Source organism: Orbicella faveolata, unplaced genomic scaffold (genome assembly GCF_042242905.1).
Source record: "Orbicella faveolata isolate gen_17 unplaced genomic scaffold, um_ofav_v1 contig_47, whole genome shotgun sequence".
Lineage (NCBI taxonomy): Eukaryota > Metazoa > Cnidaria > Anthozoa > Scleractinia > Merulinidae > Orbicella > Orbicella faveolata.
In genome coordinates this window covers 3,753,138-3,776,327 of record NW_028301577.1, presented here as the reverse complement: position 1 = coordinate 3,776,327, position 23,190 = coordinate 3,753,138, and the positions used below count along the sequence as shown (strand labels likewise).

Here is a 23,190-nt window from a genome sequence, read left to right as displayed (position 1 = left end):
TCGTCTTTGTTTTTCCCCTTCCATCTGTGGCCCGCGCGCTTATCTTATAGTACAGACTGAGGACTCGGTTAGTCATGAAGAGATATTTAACCCGTCAAAGAACTAAATTTGAACGATTTTAGTTAGAAATAAGCTAGTGGATACGTTTGGGAAAGGAACTTTTGTTGAGCAAGTGAAAATCTTAGTCCAAGTTTAAGAATCTAGCCAATCAAATCATGTGTCTCAAGAGCCACCTTTCCTAGTGCCAAGGCCCCGCCGGCTAAGAGGGACAGGTGACTCTGGGAAAGAGAGCTGCCAGTAAAATCAATAATATCATCGAGCAGTTCAAGCTAGCTGCGAGCAAAACATGAACAACAATCCGGGACAAGAAGTCTTAATATATGGTGAGGAGCATACCAGGATAGGAGGAACGCAAGTGTCGAAACAGACAATCATACATGCAACGGATGGCAAGTTAGTATTTGACAATTGTTTCTCCATAAGAATTGATCGATCGAGTTATGATGCACGCGGGAGTTTGGAACGCACAAGAAAAGTGTTAGAGAAAAATCTCAAGCTTTTCGTTAATAAGACGACGGGTATCGGAAATGTTTTGAATCAATGCTAGTTCGCGGGTTGCCCCTAGAATAATTTTGTGAAACGAATTGAATCAGTTTTGTTGGGATTGTGTTCGTGAATGCTTTGTGCTGCTTGAAAATCAACACCAATACAAAGTGAGCAGTTTTCCTGTCCTCAGCTTTATATTTACCCTCAATGGAACCATCGCTTTATTCGATTGCCTTCCTTACTAAGCTAACACGACGCAATGATACATCGGTCGCAATTCAGCGCTGTATACACCGCTAAATACACGTCACACAAATAAATAAATCCTCGCCGAATTGATTTTATACGCAGAAAGGGGAGTGTAAAACCTGTATGAAGCTGCGCCTGATTCATATCTGAGTACGAAGCTCATTTTCACAGCTAAGCGTAGGTTCAGCATGGTATTTTATTTCCTCACGTGAATAGTCGTCCTTTTGCCTCAAATGCAGCATCAAGTGGTAAATAACTAAAATTAGATGAGTCTTTAGGATAAAGGGATTCCAAAGGTCATATTAACTCCATTTGTGAAATCCGAGGAGGAGTTTAGTTATTTATTTATCCCCACAGTGAAAGTCAAATGAACTTTAATCATTATAGACTTAGGTCAGAAATCCGAAAGTAACGGAATTAGCAAGCCAAAGTGGCAGCCATTATTTTCGTGTAGCGCTACTTGTGCAACACTGGTTGATGGCAATACTTTCGAGTGTTGAAAGCTAAGAGCGTTCATAAATCGGAAGCTGTTTTACACAAAGGGTAAGTGTGATATAAATAAACGTAGGATCGCCTTACCAACCTCAGGGCAGCGAGGTCGTGAAATCAACCTCGGTGGGCGTGTGCATTAAGAATTTTGTCAGTCCAGCGACGCGGGAGACAAGTAATCAAAAGATTTATTAAAGATTAAAATGCCCCTAGAAATGTGGAAGATGCGACGAAATGTTGTAATACTGGAACCCCCTCTGCACGGCCATGCCGTGACATACTAGCATGATAAACTAGGTCCTGGCCGAAGAACTGGAGAATCTAACGGGGCTGTAGGAATGGTAAATCAAAATAAATGAGGTCTGTTGAACTCGTCTGCCGTTTTATAGACTACAAGTAGTCCCTTTTCCGCTCAGTCCGTCGTGCGCGACGCGAAAGAAAACCGCGAGAACAAAATGGCCGCGCGAAATCCTGGGGGCTAGGTTAATAGAGAAGGGGATTCGAGATACGGACAGCCGAAGGTGTTGCCCTGTAGGGGGCCCAGGGCACTCTCCCCTGGAGAATTTTTAAAATTGTGGACCTCGAAAATGGGGTTTCCGGCGTTCTGAGGCCAAGTCAGCGTGTTATAATGTCTCATTTTTTTTTTTATTTAACCGAACTTCCCTAGATCGTCCGTAGGTTTGGGTTTATTGTTTAGTACATAAAACTTGATGAATGATCTTTAAACTTTTTTCAGTGTCATTGCAGTTCAAGTGGAAAGTGCCAGGTAAAGACGGTGACATCATCAAAACTGTGATTTTGTTTAACTCTAGTGTAACTCATTACTTACCAAGAATCCTTTTAACTATTAAAAGGCCGTTGCACAAAACAGCCGATGTTCCCTTACCCTTCACTTTCAGCGCGCCTCTTCTGAGCCCGGTGCAGTCTTGTCCTCAGTCTGCCATACAAGACTCTTCACCATCGTCCAGTGAGTTTTCCTGTATGGAGTGCTGCTTTCGATGTGAGAGTGGTTACAACTGGTACGACTTAGAAGGAAAAGGTAAGAACTTTTGAAAACACGATAGACCTTTTACTTAACGGTGGCTCACGTAAGATAACACGAGTTCACTTACTTTAGTGTCTCGGTCTTCCGCTGTCTGTCTGTGTTAAAGGGCGTGGCAGAAAGCCACACACCCAAGGAGGCACTGGACTGGAATATTTAAGCGACGAGAGTGAAGAAGGGAGGGGAGGAGGTTAAGGAGGCGAAATCGTCAGACTTAGACCCAAAATATGTCCTACACCAAAAAATTTTTTTCTTTTCCATCAAAAAAATAAAAAATAAAACAATAAGAGAGTTCATGACAAGTCCACGTCCAGTTTTCTTTAATTATCATACATCTGTCAAGGACGGCCGCGATCGAGACACGTGGCGATGAACGATATCAACAAGAAGAGAGAACATCTCGGGGTCAAGACATGGAGGGAGGAAGAGGTGGCGGAACGAGACCAAGTTACTTAAGGAGATGGATTGATGGACCCGTTCTCGACGAGGACAGAAGGGAAATATGACGATGATGATCAAACATTTTCACCCACAAAAAGTCACTGCAGAATTTCTACCCCGAAATTCCCTTGCCCCCTCCCAATTTTATCTCTAGAGGGAGTATTAGCGGTCGGGCGACCAGATCATCTACCCAGCGTAACATACCATTTTTTAAAACCAAGTCGGGACAGAAATCTTTTTATTACAGAACTGTAACTTTGTGGAATGCCTTGAAACCCCATTTTAAATTAAGTGAATCTCTTATCATTTTTAAACGTAAAATGAAAGCCTTCCTCTTAAATCAATTTTTAATGTCATAAATTTTATATGTAAATAGTTTTTCAATAATTGTTTATCGATGATCTTCGAGTATTTTTTAAAATTATCTTTATCATTGTCTCTGAAAAGCCCCCATGGGGAGCTGACAATAAAATCTGTATTGTATTGTGTTGTAAGGGTCACATGTTTCACATACGGTGCTCCTCAATAAATATAGAGCTTACTCACCTGATATATTTCCCTGTATTAAGGCTATATTTTAACGAGAAATTTTTCTATTATTGCTTTTCAGGTTTTTGCCTTGTTCTGTTACTTCTACTTGGCTATTTGGTTTTCGGAGTTGTTGCTCTTGCACTTTGGTTGGCAGTTTGTTTCTTTTCATGTTTATGCAAAATGTTCTGTGATGAGGACTGACCGATGTCTCAATAACAAGGCTCTCTTTTATGTAAAGACGCGAATATGAAAATCGTAACTTTTTACCTTATCAGTAAACAAATAAAGGTTTGTTGTTAGAAAAGATTACGCTGTTTTCTATTTGAGCGAGTTGAACAGTTGACATGCTGTCCCGAGGCATCCCACCCGAGCATAAAATAAATGTGAAACAGACAGTTTCGAGAAACAGTGATGACAAATGACTGGGTGTCCACAAGAGTGGTTGTCCCTTTGATCCCTTGAAAATTTTAAATTTTCTTCGAATTCTTTGTTCCTCTCTATTACATTTCATTCTTCCCTAAAATCTTTAACCAAAGTTTTCTTTAATAACAGAGATATCCGTTGTTGCCTAAAATAAATCCAAGGATATCCCTTGCTCCTTCCGCCTTGACATTAACCCCTCATTATTAAGCATGCACCTTACGCAGAATAGAAATAAAAAGAGATGATAGAATCGAGATCTTGTTCTTCGAGACCGGGCTCAAATGAAGAGGCCGTTGGTGGTCAAATAATTTTCGCCAGGCGCACCCTCAGGAATCTGGCGGAGGTCTGGGGTGGAAGGTAGCTTCGATCGTTAAGCCCAAGTGTGAATCAGCGAAAATTGTTGAGCGGGGCAAACTTGCTGGAAACTTTAGGGGAAAATGAATAACGACCGAGGAGGAGATGCCATAATAGCTGTCCAAGAAGAGCGTGCAAGAATAGGAGGAGTTGAAGTAACACGTCAGACACTGATAGCTGCCACGGATGAAGGGTTAGTCTTTGTAATTGACAACAATACTCCTTTGCAAAGTCGAACGTGTAATTTATATTTTTAAGTCTGAGCCGGAAAATTCTTTCCATTGAACAGAACAGTTCTTATAGTATCGATATACTCTGGAAATAAAAACAGTCGGAGATAACTGAAGCGCAAATCGCCGATTTAACACTTCGCTAAAGTTGGTGTGACGCATTTATGCAAGATAAATTTGAGGAAAAGCGGAAGTATATGTACGCAATTTAGCACGTGGTCGAAAATAAAATTAAATCATTATCATCACAGCAGTAACGTCTATAGCATTGTTTCTAATTTGATCGTTAAACGGGCGAGAAAGGTTCGCAAAATTCAGTAAACTTCCGCACGAAAAATTCCAATTTGTTGTTATGCCGAATTGACGGTCACATCATCCGGGCCTCTGGCACACTACGAATCGAGATCTTGGGGCTATCCGCTTTGTTTTAGCTTACTTGACGCTACATTTCTCGAAATCCAGTGGTACACTTATGCCTAAACGGAAATAAGCTTGTTTTTTCTTTTTTTTGACCAAGTTATGTGCCCGTTGGGCTAAATGCGACTCACGATTTGAATTTACGCCAAGAAGGTGCGCTTAGGACTCAGTATGGAACAGTGGGTATATATCTGAATTCGAGGCTCTTTAAACTAAGGTTCAGTGCGATATTTTATTTTGTTACTCAAGGTTTACAACGTAAGAATACCGATTTTTTCTTTAACATTGGCCTGTTTACCCTTCGAGACAAACTGCGTGTCAGCAAATAACAGAAATGATTTGAGTCTTAACAACGAGTACGAAGGTCATAACATCTCTTGCGTGAAAGCTAACACCAAAATAAATTATGTTAATTTGGACCGTAAAAAGAGTCGTGCAAAGCAAGCGACGCAAAAAATCATTTGAAGCAAATGACTTTAGGCTAAAAAAAAAATTATTGTCGGAATAATTTCCCAATAGCACCCCGGTCTTCAATAGTCCATCACGTGAACTGCGAAATGTTGATCGAGTTTACAACCACTAGTGTCAATAGTGTACCCAGGGTCTTTATCTTTGTTTCCTGCAGTAACGGTCTAAAATCAACAGTGTCGAAACAGCGGAATCGTGTTTCAATCAAAATTGAAGATTACTAATCTTCAATTTTGATTGAAAGTGTACATTATTGTGTTTTACTGATTACGTAAATTTAATGTTTGTTTTCTTTTTAAGTGTTGTTGCGGTGCAAGTGAACTCTGTGGAACACTCCGGATACGGGTAAAATGCGTGACATTCTTATCATTGATATTATTAACTCTAGTTGTACTTTGAAGAGATCTGGCCATGGCACAAGACAACAAGTATGCCATTGTTCTGCAGAAAATACATTCTCACATAAAAGAACTAATGTCTTACACAGCCCTCATATCCGGTCTATTTTATCCTCTCATAAATTATCGTTTATTTTTTATTAGATTGTTACGATTATTTACCCAGTTGGGGTTAGAGGTATTTTGAACCAAACCTGTCCCCCCCTACTAGGCTTTTATGTTCCTCATCTCTTATCCAACCTATCCCTCCCTGCCCTTTTTACCTTCCTCCTCTCCAGCTCCCCTTCTTACCTCTTTCACTCCCCCCCCTCCGATCCAACCTCTCCCTCGCTACCTCTTACCTCCTTCCCCCTATAAATTTCGGATAGGTGTGTCCGGCAAAGGGTCTTAAACCCTGACCCGATTTAAGGATATAGCAAACCCAAATTGATACGTTATTTAAAGCACAAGCCAGAAAAACTACTCCCTGTTCAAGGGAAAAACAAAAACTAAGAATGGCATGAACGGATGAGCCTTATTTCGTTTCCGTAACGTTGGAAGTTAAGTATCGAGCATAGAATTTGTTTTCGTTTAGCTGGGCATTGACGCACTGGAATTTTAGCTGATTCAATTTATGTACCCTATCTAAGGATCACACCGGGAACACAATGCCAACAGGAGCAAAAATGATACCCTATTTAAGGATGGGGAACCTCAAAACCCCTACCCTATCCCGCGGCATATACCTATATAGCCAATATATGGGAGTATCCCCCCCTCCCCGAAACGTGCAACGTGTAACGAGACGCTCTTTCAATATATTTTTAGTGGTTACCGTCCTGCGTTACAAGGAGGGCGCCCTGCATTACCAGGCAGTCCTCGTTACCCAACCCAAGCTACGAACTACAGGGAGAGTCGAAGCTGCACTGATTATTGCTGTTTGGCGTGTGACAGTGATTATGAATGGTACAAGTTGGAAGGAAAAGGTAAGAACTTTTGACTTGTTTAGATTTTAAGAGTCACGTAGCTGTTGCACGTTGCAGTTGTTTTAACAAACTTACATGGTGTGCTGTCTGCTTCTTGGCTTCAAATGTCATCTTTGACTAGTCAAGCTCACCACTAAATTTTTTTTTGTCCTCTTTGTCTAAAACCGATTATCATAAACTTGCAAGAAATCATATTCCCCCAAACCGGACCGAATAATTCAGCTAGCTCAATGAAGCGACGGGCGACAAGCTCGCGCACCAAATATATGTGTTCTTTTGAGGTCGAATTTTGTGAAATTTTAAGCGAAATAAACTGCCCGCCAGACACGAAGGAAAAAGCTTACTCAGTGCTAACAGAAAACTAATTTCTTCCGCACAACCAACTCGGCTAAACTAATTTGTCCTTTTCCCGCTGAACGTAACTTCGCTTCCGTTGTTGAGAACTAGAAATACTGGCCGATACAACAAGCTGTTTATCAAAATGCTGTGAAGTTTACTTAAGACTACCCATAGGTAAAATATCCTGTTCTGATTCGATTTAATTCTTATCAACAAGTTCTTAGGACATCTTTTATCGAAGTAAAAATGCGGGTTTAAGTGAATCTTTATTCAAAACAAATTTTTATATTATTATCCAAAAATTGCAACACGCCAAAGTAAGCGATGAGCAAAGATTGCTAAATCCGAAAATAAGAAGAATAGCTACTTTCGGAGTTTACCGATTCTTCAGTATTGTATTACTTCATTTATTTTTCAAAATCTCTTAAGGTTACAGTATACCTTCAGGGGTGTCTCGCGCGCAAGCGATGTAGCGCGTGCAGTTTAAGCTGTAGATACCTAAACCCCTATATCAAATTAAAGCTTATGGAGCTGGCTATCAAACTATACCAAGAAATTTGAAAGAAAATGAGTTGTCGAATTTTTCACGACCACTAAATGCGAGCGCCCGAATCACCTTTCGAAAGCTACAAGTCAAAGCGAATTTCGTTTTTCGCCAATTTAATTTTTTCCTCGGTTTCAGGGCCCAAAGCGCTTAAAAAACGTGTCTGCGTTTTGGCATATTCAATTGCAGTAAAAAGTTACAGAACATTTTCGAAATAGGATTAAAAAAATGTGGAGTGATCGTACAAAAATCGCTCTCGAAGAAAAAGTATTTCGTAATTAACAATTCCCAGACACTCTTTTGTAGTTTATATGTTAAACTAGCCACTGTCCAAATATAAGAGCAATTGAACAAATTCCCTTTGAGTTATAACTCTTTAAAGTGTCTGCTTCAAGTGAAAAAATTTATTCGAGAAAACAGCGTTAAGAAAAATTTTCTGCTTCGCAAACAAACTCCGCCCACAAACGCCTTCAACTGGGTTCTCAGATAACTAAGCCAATCAGTGCAGGGAAAGTTTACTACCGTTAACCTGGTGAAATTTACGCGCGAATCTCTAAAAAACTCTTGTGTTTCGCAATGCGCTCAAGGAACCGAAGGCAGAGAGATAATTTTTCTGTAGCTCGGTTTTTCTTGAAGCTGGTCTGGCAAAATGGGGAAGACTAAAAAGGATACGAACGTTAGAGTGGCTGAGCGAAGAAAACAAACAAAAGAAAGCGCCGAGAGCAACTGTGTGTGGGCAACTGTGCATGGATTATACGTCAAATGGTCTCAATGAGTGCGACGATTCGTCGATATCGGACTCATCAGAAGAGTCTCTGTCAGCATCCCTGTTATTGCTGTCAAGTTCCGAAATTTTTACAGAACCTTTCTTTTCTCTTACCACGAATATTTGCCCGCCTTATACGATAACTATAGCTTCATCCGCGTGGCGAACTTTCCCTTCTTCACTCATTGATGTATTTTCATTCGTTCTTCGCTGTTTTCGCTTTTTCGAACCGGTCCATGGTTTAAACGTGGTCTATGTTTACTTATAACTTAATAGAGACACGCCTAATACCAAAAATGCTGGGTAGTCAGAACAACAATGCTGATCAACTGAGTAGTCAATTCGTGACATCCACATAGGTAATTCCCGCGAAAATCGTCTCGGTTGATTGCATACGCGCCATAGGGCTGTCAATCAAGAGGTAAACTTTTACTTCCGGTGAAAACGTAAAACCGCCATTTCTCCGCCAATATTTAGCCTTTTTCAAAAAAATTTTTCAGAAATTAGAGATTATTCCTCGACCACTATTTTGACCCAAAAATCCAAATATCAAGAAAATTGCCGACCCGAAGGTATACTGTAACCTTAAGTCAAGTGGATCATGTTTCGATTCCGATCTGAGAGTCGGAGACTGTACATGATCACGTGACGTTTGTGAAAAAGGCGGCAAAACCAAGCGACGCGTGGTGCAGTTGGCTAGTTGAATGAAAACATCTCTGAAAGTTGCGGGCAAGACGGCGGCCGATACCTTCGCCAAATGTTTGTTCTGGTAGTCGCGAATGTTCCAAAAAATTACCCACACAGTTAAACAGAAAGCTCAAATATGTGCGGAGCTGAATGTTGTATCGTTCGTACAAGGTAAGAATTCGATGGTAGTGATTTTTGAGGACGGGGAGAATTTCTCTGTCGAAGTTTGTGTATTGATCTTCTTGCTGAAGTTCGTAGTTGTGTGTATTAAGATTCCTGTTGCAGTCAGCTCTTCTTTTCCGTTATATATTGTGCTGGTTTTGAATGCCTTACTGGATTTCACAAACCTCTTCGAAATATAAGGTAACGAGCCGTTTAGTAAATAGACGAAAGAAACCATTTTAACTGCGTTCGCTGTCCGTGACGGAATGGTTTTTGCTCCTGCAAATCAGTTGTTTGAAGCTTAATTTTAACTCATTTTCTGGCGGTTTCTTCGAGCATTTATAGGCAGTTTCCTAGTCAGGCAAAATGCAAGTTCCGGGGTGCTAAATGGCTAGAGGTTGAGATGGAAAATTAATTTTGATTTCTTTCTTTAGCTCAAATATAGCGCACAGCTTAAAAGCTCCTAGCGCAATGAATAAATCCATGTCAATTTCAGCGGTATAAAAATTTAGTGGTGAGCAATGAAGACAAAAAAAGTCTTTTGCGTCTGGTAAATTGCGAGTGTCGCCCTGAGAACTTAAACTCATGTAGCGGAATAATAGCATATAAGCCCTCGATTCTTTCGAGCCTCCTTCTCGGCCAATTAGTGTATATTTTTGATCATAAACGTTTGTCGTGTTACTATCATGACCACGATAAAAACATCGTCCACGATTTAACGACGTGTTCTTGTACCACTCGAGAGCAAAAATTGTTCCTGATTTTTAGTTCGAAAATGCTTTAAATTGTAAAATTGTGGTTTCTTGGCTGTTTCTCTTGTTTCCCCGCAAATATGTAAGCTATTAAATCTCAGTTACAGGGTACTGAATTTTTTTAACTCTAAATAGTTTGACATACAATGGAATGGAATTATTATAAGCACTCGGAGTAAAACGAGTAGAAAGACAGGCGTGTTTAATGGCAGAGAATTCAAAAAAGAAGAAAGCCTTATCAGTTTTTGCCTAAAATTTGATTTTTTTTCTCGTTTTCGTGGGGTGTCCGAAAATCCTTGAAATTATCAGAGGACGTTAAACCTGTTACAGAACAGCTGCTTAAAAATTTCCGTTATAAATATATCAATTTATTTTTCAATTCCCGAGTTATGAGCGTTATATGATTTCTTCTCATGTTAGTAAAATGTCTTTGATGTACCACTGTATTCTCTCTACTAACGATAAAAGAACTGTAAGACAATCAGGAAGGAGAATCGATATCTTGAGCTTGTGACTGACAGGGTTAAGAATGGTTCTTGTTTATTTTGCAGGTTGTTGCTGGGTACTTGTCCTTTTGCTGCTGTATTTGGTTATCGGAGTTATTTTGCTGCCCTTTTTGATCCTGTACCTTGTTTGTCTCTGCCTTTGTTATCCCTTAGGATGCTGTAGGAACAGCGACAACGACAACGCTCCACTGGTCAACTCGTAAGATGTAATGATTGGCATCAGTTTGGGATTATCACAAGAGTGTGGTAGATCCTGTCGAACTGACAGAGTTAAAGGTTTTACAATTATTTCCAAACGTAGCCGGGTTTAAAATAGTTTTGCATTTGTTTTGGTCTCTAATTTGGTAGAAAAACTCATATGACATGCGGTTCAAAATGAAAATGAAAATGAAAACCAATCGTGATTTTGTTTACGCATTGTTTTCTTCGCCTGTGCTTGTTGAGTTGGCTAGTCACTTTTTTGTTGTGTAATTATTGACTCAATTATTTTAATATGTTTTAGTTTGAAAACTCAAAAGGTCAGTGCGCGGGTAGTTGATTACCCTCAGGGGAGGGAGGAAGGGAAGGGTGGGGGATGCATTTTGTTGACGTTTGGGCTTTGCTTGCATGGTGTGAACCCGAACAATGTTTATACGACAGATTCGTTTATTTTGCTACCCTGTTTAAGATTTCTATTCGGTGACTTTCAGGCAATAAAACTGCGGTATGAGGTCTTATTCGTTAGAGATTTACCGGATGCGAGATATGTACTGAAAAATTAACGGGATACAGCGGGTTGTTTTGGGGGTAAATCAATGGGACATGGGATCTTTAGAACAGATATTAATTCTCTGGATAGAAATGGAAAATGACTAATCTTTGAAAATTAGAATTTACTGGATGCGGTATATTTAGGCAAATATTAATGGGATATGGGACTCTCAGACCTCCCGTAATGGAGCCTTGTTCCAAGTCTAGCCATAAGTCATAGTGTTTTTCTCTAATTCAGATAACGTATAAAAACCCAACGGAATTCCTTGTCCTTGACGGTCTAGTGAGGTGCCATCCACACTGCTAAAGTCATAATTACAGTATCATTCAACTTTAAACGACCCTGGGATTAAACAAGGAGTCACAAGCGAACTCGAACCACAATACGCGAGCGCATATCGTGAGGGAGTTCAAACTTTTTTATGCCTTGATTGCTGCTGACAATTGAGGAGCATTGAAGCATTTTATTCACATGTCAATTTAAATTTCAATTACTAAATTTCTTATTATACAGTTATTATATTGCTTTGTGTTATTAAAATAAATAATGAAGTCTTCATTTTAAACTTATCCTTAAATAAAACATATGAACGTTTAATTACGCTGCAAACCTCTCTCAAGTGAGCCTCAATTTAATATGTCTTCGAGTTAATCAGAAACTGTTTTCGAGTGGTTGGATGTCAGGGAGTTCTTTCCTGACTAAGGTAGATCATCAATTCAGACAACACGAAAAAAAAACATTAACATTCTAAGTGTTTCAAGTAGCACTCATAAATTACAGTTTTTGTCTTTGAATCAACAGCAGGTTCTTAGTTCGCACACCAGTAACACAAGATACATGGACAAGTAAATCTCAAGAGGTCCGGCTCCTTTTCAGTGAGAGCAAAAAAAAAGTGGGAGAAATAACGATGGGTGGTAAATCTAACGCCTCCAAACTCTCCCACGCCCAACTTTTGACCCCCATGCTTCTCTTTTATTGTTTGGTCATTAACCCTTAGTCTTACATATCGGCAAAAGTCCACGACCATTTTGAGCTCGAAAAGTTAAAGTGCCGTCTCCTCCTCATCATGCATTAAAGTCTTTAGTACGTCATCAATCTTACAGTCTTTCAGCGTTAAAAGTTATGGGTTCAAGTTTCTTAAACTTGTTAAGTAAATAATGACAAATAATATATACAAATTTAATTTCAGAACAGTATTTTCATAACGATTATCTTGTTCAATATCCATCCTAAACTTTCGAGACTTCTGACTTTTCTATCTTTTTCTTACACCGTTCACATAAATGACTCAATATCAGCATGGCTGATATGGCTCTTGTCCGCATCTGAATTCTGAAGAAAATGGGCCCCGGGTAAAGACTCTCGTTAGATATTTTAACGTACCAAAACTATATACTCAGTTTAACTCCTTTTTCTTACTGGTGTCCAGGCCAAACAAATAGTGCACTTCCGAGTTGCCTTCGTAGGAAACCATTTATGTGGAAATTTGTTCCGCCTACATGTTCATTTTCTTGCAACTCGGAAATGGCCTATTTAGATTGGAGTCTGGAATGGAGCAACGCAAACGAGTCTTCAGACACAACTAGACGGTAGTCAGCAGTTGCACTATACCCAGGACCCCCATACTGCCCCGAGACACGAGCCGTCACCGTCGTCGTCAAATGAAACGCCAACTTTCTTGGAGGAGAGAGCTAGGTACGACACGACACCCGCGCTGAGGAAAACGGCGCCGACCACGGAGGCGATTATGAGGAAAGGAAGAACCGTTAAACTTGCCACAAGGTATACGATGAACATGAAGAACGTCAGAAATACACCTGTAGAAACGAAACAGTGGCGTTAACCGGTGAAAGCGAGAAATATTTCTGATACATTGATGTCTATAAATGAAATCATGGAGAAAGTGACAGGAATCATAGCACGTGTGTTTGTAACTGAACTTGTGACCTTCGTGTTATCGGTACCAAGATGTTCCAGCAACTGGATTATTACTCACGGTCACATCAGAGTGGGTGCATTTGTGATATATATCGCATACTTATTGTATTGCTTCCAATCAGAGGAGAGATTGAGGAAATTCAGAACGCCCTTCCAGGTTGAAAATGATAAGGTAGCGACAACAAGACAAGGTAGCGACAACAGTGATCGCAGTTGGTCTTCGAGGAAGCCAGGCCAGACAGACCGAACGCAAAAAGAAATTCTACAAAACAAAAGCTCTAGATAGCCCTCTTCCCCGCGAAGGCCTACTCGCGGGCTACAAAAGCTTAGAATGCAGAGAGGAATTAAAAGACATTGTCAGCAGCCCACCTTTTCCTAGTAAGCTATACCACTGATGTTCTTTGCTGACACCACAACAGAACACAAACACGACCAACCAACAAGGTGCTTGTTCTTTGTTCTTCGCTTTCTCCTTCTTTTGTTTGCTCCAAACGTTTACTTTATCTTTGCTTTTGGGAAATTTCATCTTCGGTCCCGAGAACTTTCGTTTTGACTCGGGCGCCGCGTCTGCTTCTGTTAGTCTACTCTTTCTTTCGGAATCTTTAAACTTGGTTTCCGTTTTAAACTTTGGTTTAACTTTAGGGGAAGATTCTTCCGTGGATCTGAAAACACAGCAATGGTGGTAACAGAAAAGAAAACCATTAATAACAAATAAAGCTAGAATGTAGAGCAACAACAACGATTACAATGCTGAGGCATACCGCGTGTGAACATTTTGTAACATAAATGTTTATACACAGTGGAATAGTTTTTTCACTTAAGAGAAAAGCCAAGCTAGCGCTCTAAATATTGAATAACTTACTCTCCAGCCTCTATACATATTTCAGTGTACGACTTGATTGTAATCAGTCTTGGCTGCTGCCCATTTTTCCTAAGAAAATAAGACAAGTTAGTTTGGTAACAGGAGATTTCGTGAACGAGAATTCAAACCGGGAGTAGGAGGAGTAGTAGTTAGGTTTCCCACAATACCTCGCTTCCAAATACAGGGTATTGTAACATTAGTCAAGTGATCACTTATTGATGTGAAGTATATATGAAACAATTCATATTTGAACTGCGGTTGTAGATGAAAGTGAAGAATGATCATCGCAGTAAATTTTCCAATTAAGCAATTGGAAAGAAGCCTGAAAAAAACGGGTTCGAATCCCGTTGAAGCCCTGATTTTTTTTAGGCTTCTTCTTTCCAATTGCTTAAATTGGAAAATTTACAGCGATGATCATTCTTCACTTTGATCACTTATTAGTAAGTAAGTGAGTATCAACTTTATTTTTCGAGGATAGCACAAATATTAATAATACTAAGACAAATATAACAAATTAAAAATAAACATACTAGAAGATAAGAAAAAGTACATAATTAAAATTTTAGCATAAAAAGGCATTTATACTCGTAGAAACTAGGCTAAAAAAAATGCTTTTTAAGAGCAGCTTTAAAGGCGTTAACGGTGTCTTCCTGTCGTACTGACACCGAGTGGAATCGCATTCTAAAGCTTAACCCCACGAACTTGAAATGTACGTCCCCCTTCAGTTTCCTTATTATATCGTGGACACACCAGATTAATTGAGTAATTGAGTTTGTAGAGGTAAACAGCGAAGTACTTTCACCTTCGCCATTAATCTATAAGCTGCTTGGATTTAGACAGTCAGATGTATATCAAATCGTCCAATTTGTCCCACCATTATCCACATATCTTTGTGGGTAACGTACGTTTCTCTACCGGATCAGATCTCTTTATTCTTCAAGCTAGAATCTCTGTCGCCATAGGAGTCAACTATGGACTAAAACTAGAAAGAGAGCAATTAAGTCCGCGCTACTCAAAAGAACTGTTTATGTTTGCCGACCTTTGGCGAGAGTTGCAGACATCACGTCAAACAAAAGAATTGTGCAGCACAAAGCCCCTATTGATTTTAAGTAATCCTGCCAATCCTTATCGCTCGAAGTAATCAAGAAAGGGCCGAGAAATAGCAGCCATACAGTGGGGATACTTGTACGCGGCGGGATTACTGATTGCGCCTTGCGCTCATGTCTACTCGGTGACAGTTCCCATGGAAACTTGTAAGATAAAAATTATAATATGTAAAGCCGGGAGCCATAATCGGGGACGGAGACCGTAAGTCTTGGGATCCGCGCGCACCTATGATATGGGACAATTTTTCTATTTTTGGAACAAATTGCGCCATCCTGACGTCATATATCCGCGCGGATCCACGCACATGTCGGGGGTTCTCGCGTGAATATTGTCACGTTGCATGTTCAAATGGTGAGAGTTGAGAGATTCTCTTGCGTATTTTTCACAGCGATGGCAGGGAATAAGGCAGGGACTAAGAACCAGGGCGCTCAGTTATATGTAGTTTTATGCTCTGAGCCAACGGAAAAGGTGGGATTTTCAGGGTCGAAAACAAGACTTCAATCTCGCGCTGGGAATGAATAATAAGATCTGCTCGCGCTAGTTGTAAGCTTACGGGTATGTTTTTGCGTTTGTTCTGACTTAAGAATATGGCAAGAAAACTCTCTACTCTGGTATCGAGTTAATTTGCGAGTTTCTCGGACAATGGTTAATCATAACCTAAACCTGCTCTGATGGTTTCTTACTGTTTCTGCTTGTTTGATGAGTTTGCAAAAGTTTTTAAAAGGAAAATCTGACTCGTACAGTTAGCTCATTTGCATAGTGCAGTTGGTGCACTTTCAAGTCCCAGTCGACGTTTTCAATTGTCAACAAATCTTGACAAAGATTTCTTTCGTTATCTTTTGTGCTGAGATGCTGCAACAAATTCCACGAACGCAAAAAAGGCTACATGTACTAACATCATGTGTGTTTCTTCACCATAAGCATAGTGAAGTTTTACACTGCGAAAATGAAAATAGATAAGGAGTTTTGATACTTTAAAACTCGATCAACAAAATCGAAATCGTTATTCGAAGTTGATTAAAGAAAGCGTCACCGTAACTTTGCTGATTATTTCTGCTTTATTCGCATATTTTCAGCTTAGCTTTTAATATGTTCTCAAACATTTATCAATCTTAAACATATTTAAAAACTATAGAGTTATTGTTTGAGTTCGAGGTACGTTTTCACACGAAAGTGCGGCGGAAGTACAATTTGTCATGTTTACTGACTGTAAAAAACACGCATCGGCGGGCGCTCTCATTCATCGACAACAGAGAATTTACTGGACTTTTACATGAATAAAACCGAGCAGTATCTACGGACGTAAAGTTATTGGGCCTTGATGAAACATCAAGCGTTGCTTACAATTCAGGCGAAACTCAAAGTAGCAATTATTTTGTTTTACTTTTCGGTCGCGATAGACTGGCAAATTCCTCGCAAGCGTGTGGCAAGAGGAGCTAGGAAACTATGAAGTCCTGAAGCTCTGCTATATCTAAATATATCCAGCTAGTTTTTTGCTGTGTAGTGGAAAAGCTGTTAATCTTCAACATATGTGAAATTTAAAGTGGAGTAATGTACAGCTCATGTAAAAGAAGCATCAGTCGGAACACAACTTGGTCAGCGATATATATCTAAGCTTAAAGCGGAACATACCTAAATTCGACACTGTCTTCCTTCGCTCAAACTGGAGCAGCTTACGACGAAAATACTTAAGCAAAATTCCAACAGACGTAAACGCGTTGAGTTGGGGACTGAGTTGTGGGCCAAAAACATGAAAAATTTCGGGAATTTCGGACGCCATTTCCCCCGCGCGACATCCGCAAAAATCCTCGTGGCATGTACGCGCGTGTGCCGCAGGCGATGGCGCAATTTGTTCTTAAAATAGAATTATTGTCCCATATCATGGGGACAACCCCAATACTAGAAATGGCGTGCGCTTACGGTCTCCGTCCCCGATTATGGCTCCTGATAAAGCCAATTTTACCATTATACCATTTCCACCAAGTGAAAGGAAAACTGCATTGTTTTCTGCGTTCGGTGGGTCATTTGGCTGCAGACACACTAGCACAGGAGGCCAAGAACGGAATGGGTAAAAAGCAAAACATATTATAAAGCCATTAACGACTGGGCCACACTACCAAGTGCTTTAAAGAAACTGATGCCGAAAACTATTTTTAAATACAAACTGAAACAGTTTTTATTGAACCATTTTAACCTTAGTTAGTAGTATTTTAATTCTTGTTTTAGTTTTTAATCTTAGTTAGCTTACCGCATAGGTTTTTGTCCTTTTTATTGTATTTTAGATTTTAATGTATTTTAAAGGTTTAACATTTATTTTCTCAGAGGACCCTCCTGAAAACCACCTTATGGTGATTGGAGGCCTCCTCTTAAAATATTATGTATTATTATTATTATTATTTATTATTAAAGTAGCGTCCCAGGAGAGCTGTTAATGACGTTAATGAGAGGTTTACACTGTGATTGGGTCGCATTAGTGATATTTTAAACAAAAATAGCTCTTTGTTGTTTCATCCTACTATACTTTACCATTAATACTTTTCCCGGGGTTCAAAATGTGAACGAACTAAACTGACATGAAGGAGAGAATTTCTGTAGCGACCTATAGTGGCAGCGAATCAGTTTTGCTGAACGGCCTGACTATAAAATCAGGATAAGAAATAAAACGTCGGGGCCCTTTTACCGAGTATATGCTTGTATACCACTTGAAGGCGCACTTACAGAAAATCAAGGGTAATTTCGGGCAGTATACCTTCGCTTTTGCATTCGCTTCCTTGCTTGCTCCCCTTTTCTTCGATTCGGCCAGTCATTTCGTTATTATAAACCAAACCTAATTCTCGACACTTAGCTCTTAATCAACTTGGCGTCAAAAAAGGTTAACAAACGGCTACCCTGCGCACAGGCTCTTCGCTGGGAAAGAAGGAAGGAAACGAAAAGTATTTTGCTTCCAAAACGTGGACGAACAGCCAGAATTCTAAGCGGGGCGGGCAGGTCGTTTTCCCTTTCCTCTCCTTCCGCGAAGAGCCTGCTCGCAGGCTAATAACTCGCCTTAGCGAGCTGAATTTGTCAGGCTGACATTGGGTTAACGCTCGAAACGTCGGCTTCAAAAATACTCTTTGGCGGTTAATTCACCTTTATCAACTTCAAGGTGATGAGTAGCTAAATGTTTTACTCGCCCACCGATGTAGCCCAACAATTTCTTTAGAAACTAACATCTTTGTCCATTCATAACTCTTGAAATACAAGGAGTTTTACTTACACATCTGACATGGAGTCTGTTGGGGCTTCAACGTCGACTCTCTGATTGTTGTTATCAACTTTGCCGTAGACACTGTCGTAGTCCAGTTCTTCTGAAATGTTTTCAAGGTCTATAATCTCGGTCATTGCGAAATAGTCCACAAATCAGCAGCTATTGAACTTGATTTCGTTTCACTTGGAAGCGCCGTTTAACTGCTTGTCAGCGAGAATATAAGGCGAGACTGAAGAAGAATATACGGAAGAGTAAAACTAAACATCTGTTGACTTGCCGGGTATCAATGTTAACCAAAGGTTTTCTAAATCAAAATGCATCCTTTCTTGAACAAGAGACTAATGAACCTCTCGTGGCATGTGCTATTGTTGCAAGGAAAACAACGGCCAGTCTAAAACTGATCTTTTGTTCGGAGTTTTGTCAGATATGCGTAGTGATTGTGACGACATTGAGTTTATCAGCTGAGTTTACCATTGCATTGTACGAATATTCCACGCCTAATTTTTCCTCACAGTGCTAATGCAATGCTAAACAGAAAGGTGACGAGAATAACGAAAACCATCACATTGGAGATCCAGTCTTGCCAGACAATTATGACAATCAGTAAGATGAATTAACATTGAGTAAAGGCTTTATTTTTTTACGGCCTTATGCGCCTACTGGCGCCTCGAGAACTGTTGATCATGAAAGGCTTTCTTGATTGATTCGATGACTCCTATGGGACTCCCCAATGCCGCCTGAATTCATTTTTCGCAAATATGATTTCAGTTTACTCGTACTAATCGTGGTTTTGTTTTGAAAAGATTTCCGTATTTCCGTTTCACATCTACACGCAGAATAAACTTTATCAAATCCAGCCTCAAAATACGTGTGGCTTGTCCACTGCGAAACTGTTCAAGCTGGATGCGACGATACGTCCGACGAAAGCGAGCGAGAGCTGTCTACACCTTGCGGTGGTCCACAAACAAGACACAAAACACAACAAGGACAAAAGAACATCATTGCGCAGCGATAGAACGGTTTTCAATTGAGTGTCGTGAAAGCAAAACCAAAGAAGTCACTCTAGCCAGTCACAATTGACACAGACAATCCAGTGAACAATCAAAATTCAAAGCAAATGCATGTGGCCGACGCGAAGAGCGGGAAAACGTGTGCAAGAGAGTCGCGATTGGTTGATTCCGGACTACTGAAGGTGGCGCGAGTTTTTTATATTTGTTGGCCAATCGCTTGACCAGTATCCTGCGAGCAGGCTCCTCGCGGAGAAAGAAAGAACGAGACAAACTTCTTTCTTCCCCCATTAAAAGCCTGCTCCCGAGCTAATCGCTTAGCGCAGTTATGCAAAACCAAAGCACACTAGTGTAAAAGAACTTAGAGAGAGTAATCACCTTTGTTAGAACATATAAGGTTTGAAATCAAGACACACTTTGTATCTTTTGCATCGAAGCAATGTTAACTCAATCTGTTTCGCAGGTTCTAATAGTCCACGCATTAATTATCCAAAGTTGTAAAATAGAGGTTTTTCAACTTTTCTTTCGTTGGACTAGTTGTGAAATCTTAGGTGTTTGTTAAGGCCGTTAGAAAATGCAGTGAATTTAACCAATTGATATAAATTTTCCAGAAAGTAAAAAAGGGGTGCGTTAAATAAGTAACAGAAGACGAGTTTAGGGGTCGAACTGTAAAATCTGATTAAACGAAAAGCTTTTCAGCCCAGAAAGAATAACTTCGTCAACAGACAACATATTCCAGCGGGTCGTTACCAAAGAATTTACCACGATTACTAAATTTTGCCAAAATGCGCAATTCGCTCTCTCAAAGAATTAATAACCAACTGTATAGTGGCAGAATGGATCTAACTGCCACCTCATTGGCGGGGTATCTTGGCAGGAAAACTAAAAACCCGGCTTTGTGCTTTCTCTGCTAAAAGAGCTAAGTCATAATACAGTAACTACCCACCTATTAGAAACTAAATTTTCCCATGTTAACCTTAGAGTTCATTACATTTGATGATATCTACTGTCTAGGCTATTTAGCTTCAAGTACCGCAAGCGTGGCTACGCCGTCGAATTCATTCGCAGAAACGAGAGATTACCCTTATTTGCTTATGTCCGAGGCAGTAGTTCTGCAGATTATTCAGAATTTTAGCTTGTTATATAACTTGTACTGGTAACGAGCCCTGCTCCCCTACAGGAGCTTTCCCTCTGGAGTAACGATCAAATTTAATATTGCAGAAAGATGACAAATTCCCATTGTAAAGACACTCTGATAGTGTGTGATAGACGCAAGCTTTGACCGAAAGCCCACCTTTATAGCTTTGGATTTTGTTTGTCCCGGTTCTATAAAACACGGCGCAGCTCATGTTTCAGCTCCTTGATCTTTTGAAATAAGGGACATCCCGAAAGCCTGATGACAGGAGAGGGCTACTGATTGGAGCGAAATTAATGTTACAAATGAAAGGATTTCGGCTCGGTTGTGGAGATGAAATACAAAGTCGCGCAAGTGAATTTGTAATCTAGAGAGTTACCTATGTAATTCATTCTGGGAAGATAAACAGTTCTTCACTTGCAAAATCACATATTTTAAAACCTTATTGGTTATCTTCATACCTTTTCAAGCCCAAACCATAAGAATGTGTCACTGGACCGCAAGCTGCTCTATCATGATCAGTGCCGATATCGTATTTGGTTTTGGTCGTGCGCATGAGAAATTTTTCGCGACACTGATTTAATTAAACTAGCGTAAGATTTTTCATTATAAATTGAATAGTTTACCTAATAGGATTTACAAATTCATTTTCTAATAGGTAAGCGACGTGTAGAACCGGGAAACTTAATTCAATCTTTGGCAGAGTTTTGAAGAAACAAACAAAGCAAAAGCTGGGTCATCCCGAGACATGGAAAAAAAAAATAGAGCGAATCGAAAGCGGAACAACTAACACTACAAGTAATGATTGCGAACGTACGTTTCAAGGGCGCAAAATACGTCTGTTTACCTTACTATGTCAATGAACGTAAGCCTTGATTGTTTAATTTTCTCGGCAAAGAAATACATGTTAAAGGGACCGAAAAAGATTTTTAATGATATGGATTATTCCTTGATTTACCAACACTATGCTTGTACGGTAGCAAGTCGAACGCCTGCAACATTGCTTTATAAAAGGCAGTTTGTGTAGGGGTGATAACAGGGTTAAATTGATTTGAATATTGCGAGAGAACAATGCGAACAAACGGAGACGTGTGGGTTGTAAGCAATAAAACACACTTTTGAAGAATATGTACTGTCACCTGATTTTCGGAGCCGGCTTGCGGTAAAAGTGTAAAGTAGACCTAAACCTATTCTTAGCTCTGTGACAACCTTCACTTTTTCTCCAATCTAAAGCTGTATCCTAATTTCGTGCCCCTAAACGGACGTTCAGCAAGTCCAGCTGCTCATTTCAAAACTTCTAAGCAAATTAAAAAGAAAGAATTTTCGTCTAACAGGGTGAAAGTGATTGTATGTCGTAACAACTGCAAGTCGCGTACGAAAAGTTACAAATTGCATTCCTCAGCGCAGGAAGTGTGTCTAATCAACCTGATTAGCCTTGACAAGGGAGGAAGTGGCGGGCACTTCAAAAACCAGAAATTACTATTTTCTGTCAACTTGAAAAACGACCACGCAACTAGATCATATTGTTTCATGGATTGAAAATTCCAAAATTAAAGCTGTCTTTCCAGAATCCTTTGTGTAATTGTTGCAGTATATTGATTTGCCTAAAATGCCGCAAGGCGAGACGCGAAGGGGTCAAATTTGTCAATCACTTGAATACTTGTGTAGCCAAAGTATTGTCCGCCACGCGTAAGTGAGACTTAATCAGGGGACTGAACAGAGCCTGAGAGCTCAACGTCCTATTTTGGAATTGGTCTTAATCCTGGTAGTGAATGCGGTAAAACTCGACTAAACTACACAGCAAAGCATGAATCAGATTCAGAGCAACCAAAGGATGTAATTATATCTTAACGCCTCACTCACCTGAGTTAACTGCAATGTCTAGCCAAGGTACGGGATTTCATAACGTTAGAGAAGCACCTATGCCAGACGTTTTCCAATCGTTCATCCAAAGAAATGAGCAGAGAGTGAAGACACTTCAAAATTTCATTAAAATAGCAGGAGCCCTTATACGTAGGTTTTGAAACGCTTTCAGAACGCGCAACTGATCGATTCGAATCTCGACTCTTGAAACAACGATTGTCTGCAAAGTTGAACAAACGTTTCCTTGTGCATCTGAATATTTTAGGGATTACTGCGAACTTCAGCATGCTAATTTGTTCTGGGTTTTGACTTATGCATTGATGTCTAAGTAAACGTCTCAAGGTTGCGTCATCTGTTCCTAAGAGACCTCTTTTGTTTGAAATCTCATGTCCCGGACACGTCAATCAACTTTTTTCTTTATCCTTTCTTGTTTGTTAATGTGCAACATATACAAAGTATGTACTTTCACAATCAAAATTTTCGCCTCTGGGTCAAGAAAGTTGTTTGATCATTACCAACCGTGCAAGAATGCCTACCAAAGCCGCTTTGGTACGCTTTTCTTACCAGTAAATGTGCGAAATGTAAATGTAACACGAGGAATTAATTACCGTATAGGTCAGTATTGATTCAAAAGAAACGATCAGCCAAGAGTAGTGGAAAAAAACTTCAGCGTGGTAAATCCCGAGAATACCGACATCACGGTCGAAAGGATCCGCACTAAAAAAGTGGCGTTCACAAACTTGCCTCTTAATAACAATTGAACTTGTCATATAGCTATAGCTGGTCACGGACTGCTCGTCTTTTGGGAAAGTTTTAAAAAATTCTGGACATTGGGTTAAGAGCCACCTTAAAGTTCTGAAAATATAAAGTAGCTCTGAACCCTATTTACAGAATTTTCTAAAACTTTGCCAAAAGATTCACTACGCCGTTTTTGAATTATAAGCCCCTAAAGCTGCAATTAAGGGTGTCTT

The 23,190-nt window shown here is 39.9% G+C and overlaps 3 protein-coding genes across 5 annotated transcripts; 2 read left to right on the top strand and 1 right to left on the bottom strand.

The window, feature by feature from the left end:
* The first annotated feature begins 95 nt into the window (after positions 1-95).
* Positions 96-3,602, top strand: LOC149096814 (uncharacterized). Of its 2 annotated transcripts, XM_089279213.1 has the most exons (4): positions 96-453; positions 2,021-2,050; positions 2,184-2,323; positions 3,378-3,602. In XM_089279213.1, the coding sequence occupies exons 1-4, from the start codon at positions 347-349 to the stop codon at positions 3,497-3,499; spliced, it is 399 nt and encodes a 132-aa protein (XP_089135339.1). In that variant the 5' UTR covers positions 96-346; the 3' UTR covers positions 3,500-3,602. The 2 variants fall into 2 exon arrangements, with proteins under 2 accessions (XP_089135339.1, XP_089135338.1); XM_089279212.1 differs by having other exon boundaries at positions 2,021-2,323.
* Positions 3,603-4,062: 460 nt separating this feature from the next.
* Positions 4,063-11,669, top strand: LOC110046281 (uncharacterized). Its single transcript, XM_020751970.2, has 4 exons — positions 4,063-4,268; positions 5,491-5,535; positions 6,396-6,553; positions 10,355-11,669. The coding sequence occupies exons 1-4, from the start codon at positions 4,159-4,161 to the stop codon at positions 10,510-10,512; spliced, it is 471 nt and encodes a 156-aa protein (XP_020607629.1). The 5' UTR covers positions 4,063-4,158; the 3' UTR covers positions 10,513-11,669.
* On the bottom strand, positions 11,504-22,548 carry LOC110046280 (uncharacterized). 2 transcript variants are annotated; one of them, XM_020751968.2, is made up of 5 exons: positions 22,220-22,548; positions 18,224-18,443; positions 13,861-13,929; positions 13,368-13,660; positions 11,504-12,877 (listed from the first exon to the last, which is right to left on the bottom strand). In XM_020751968.2, the coding sequence occupies exons 2-5, from the start codon at positions 18,346-18,348 to the stop codon at positions 12,666-12,668; spliced, it is 699 nt and encodes a 232-aa protein (XP_020607627.2). In that variant the 5' UTR covers positions 18,349-18,443; positions 22,220-22,548; the 3' UTR covers positions 11,504-12,665. The 2 variants fall into 2 exon arrangements, with proteins under 2 accessions (XP_020607627.2, XP_020607628.2); XM_020751969.2 differs by lacking the exon at positions 22,220-22,548 and adding an exon at positions 20,818-21,186.
* Between the last annotated feature and the right edge of the window lie 642 nt (positions 22,549-23,190).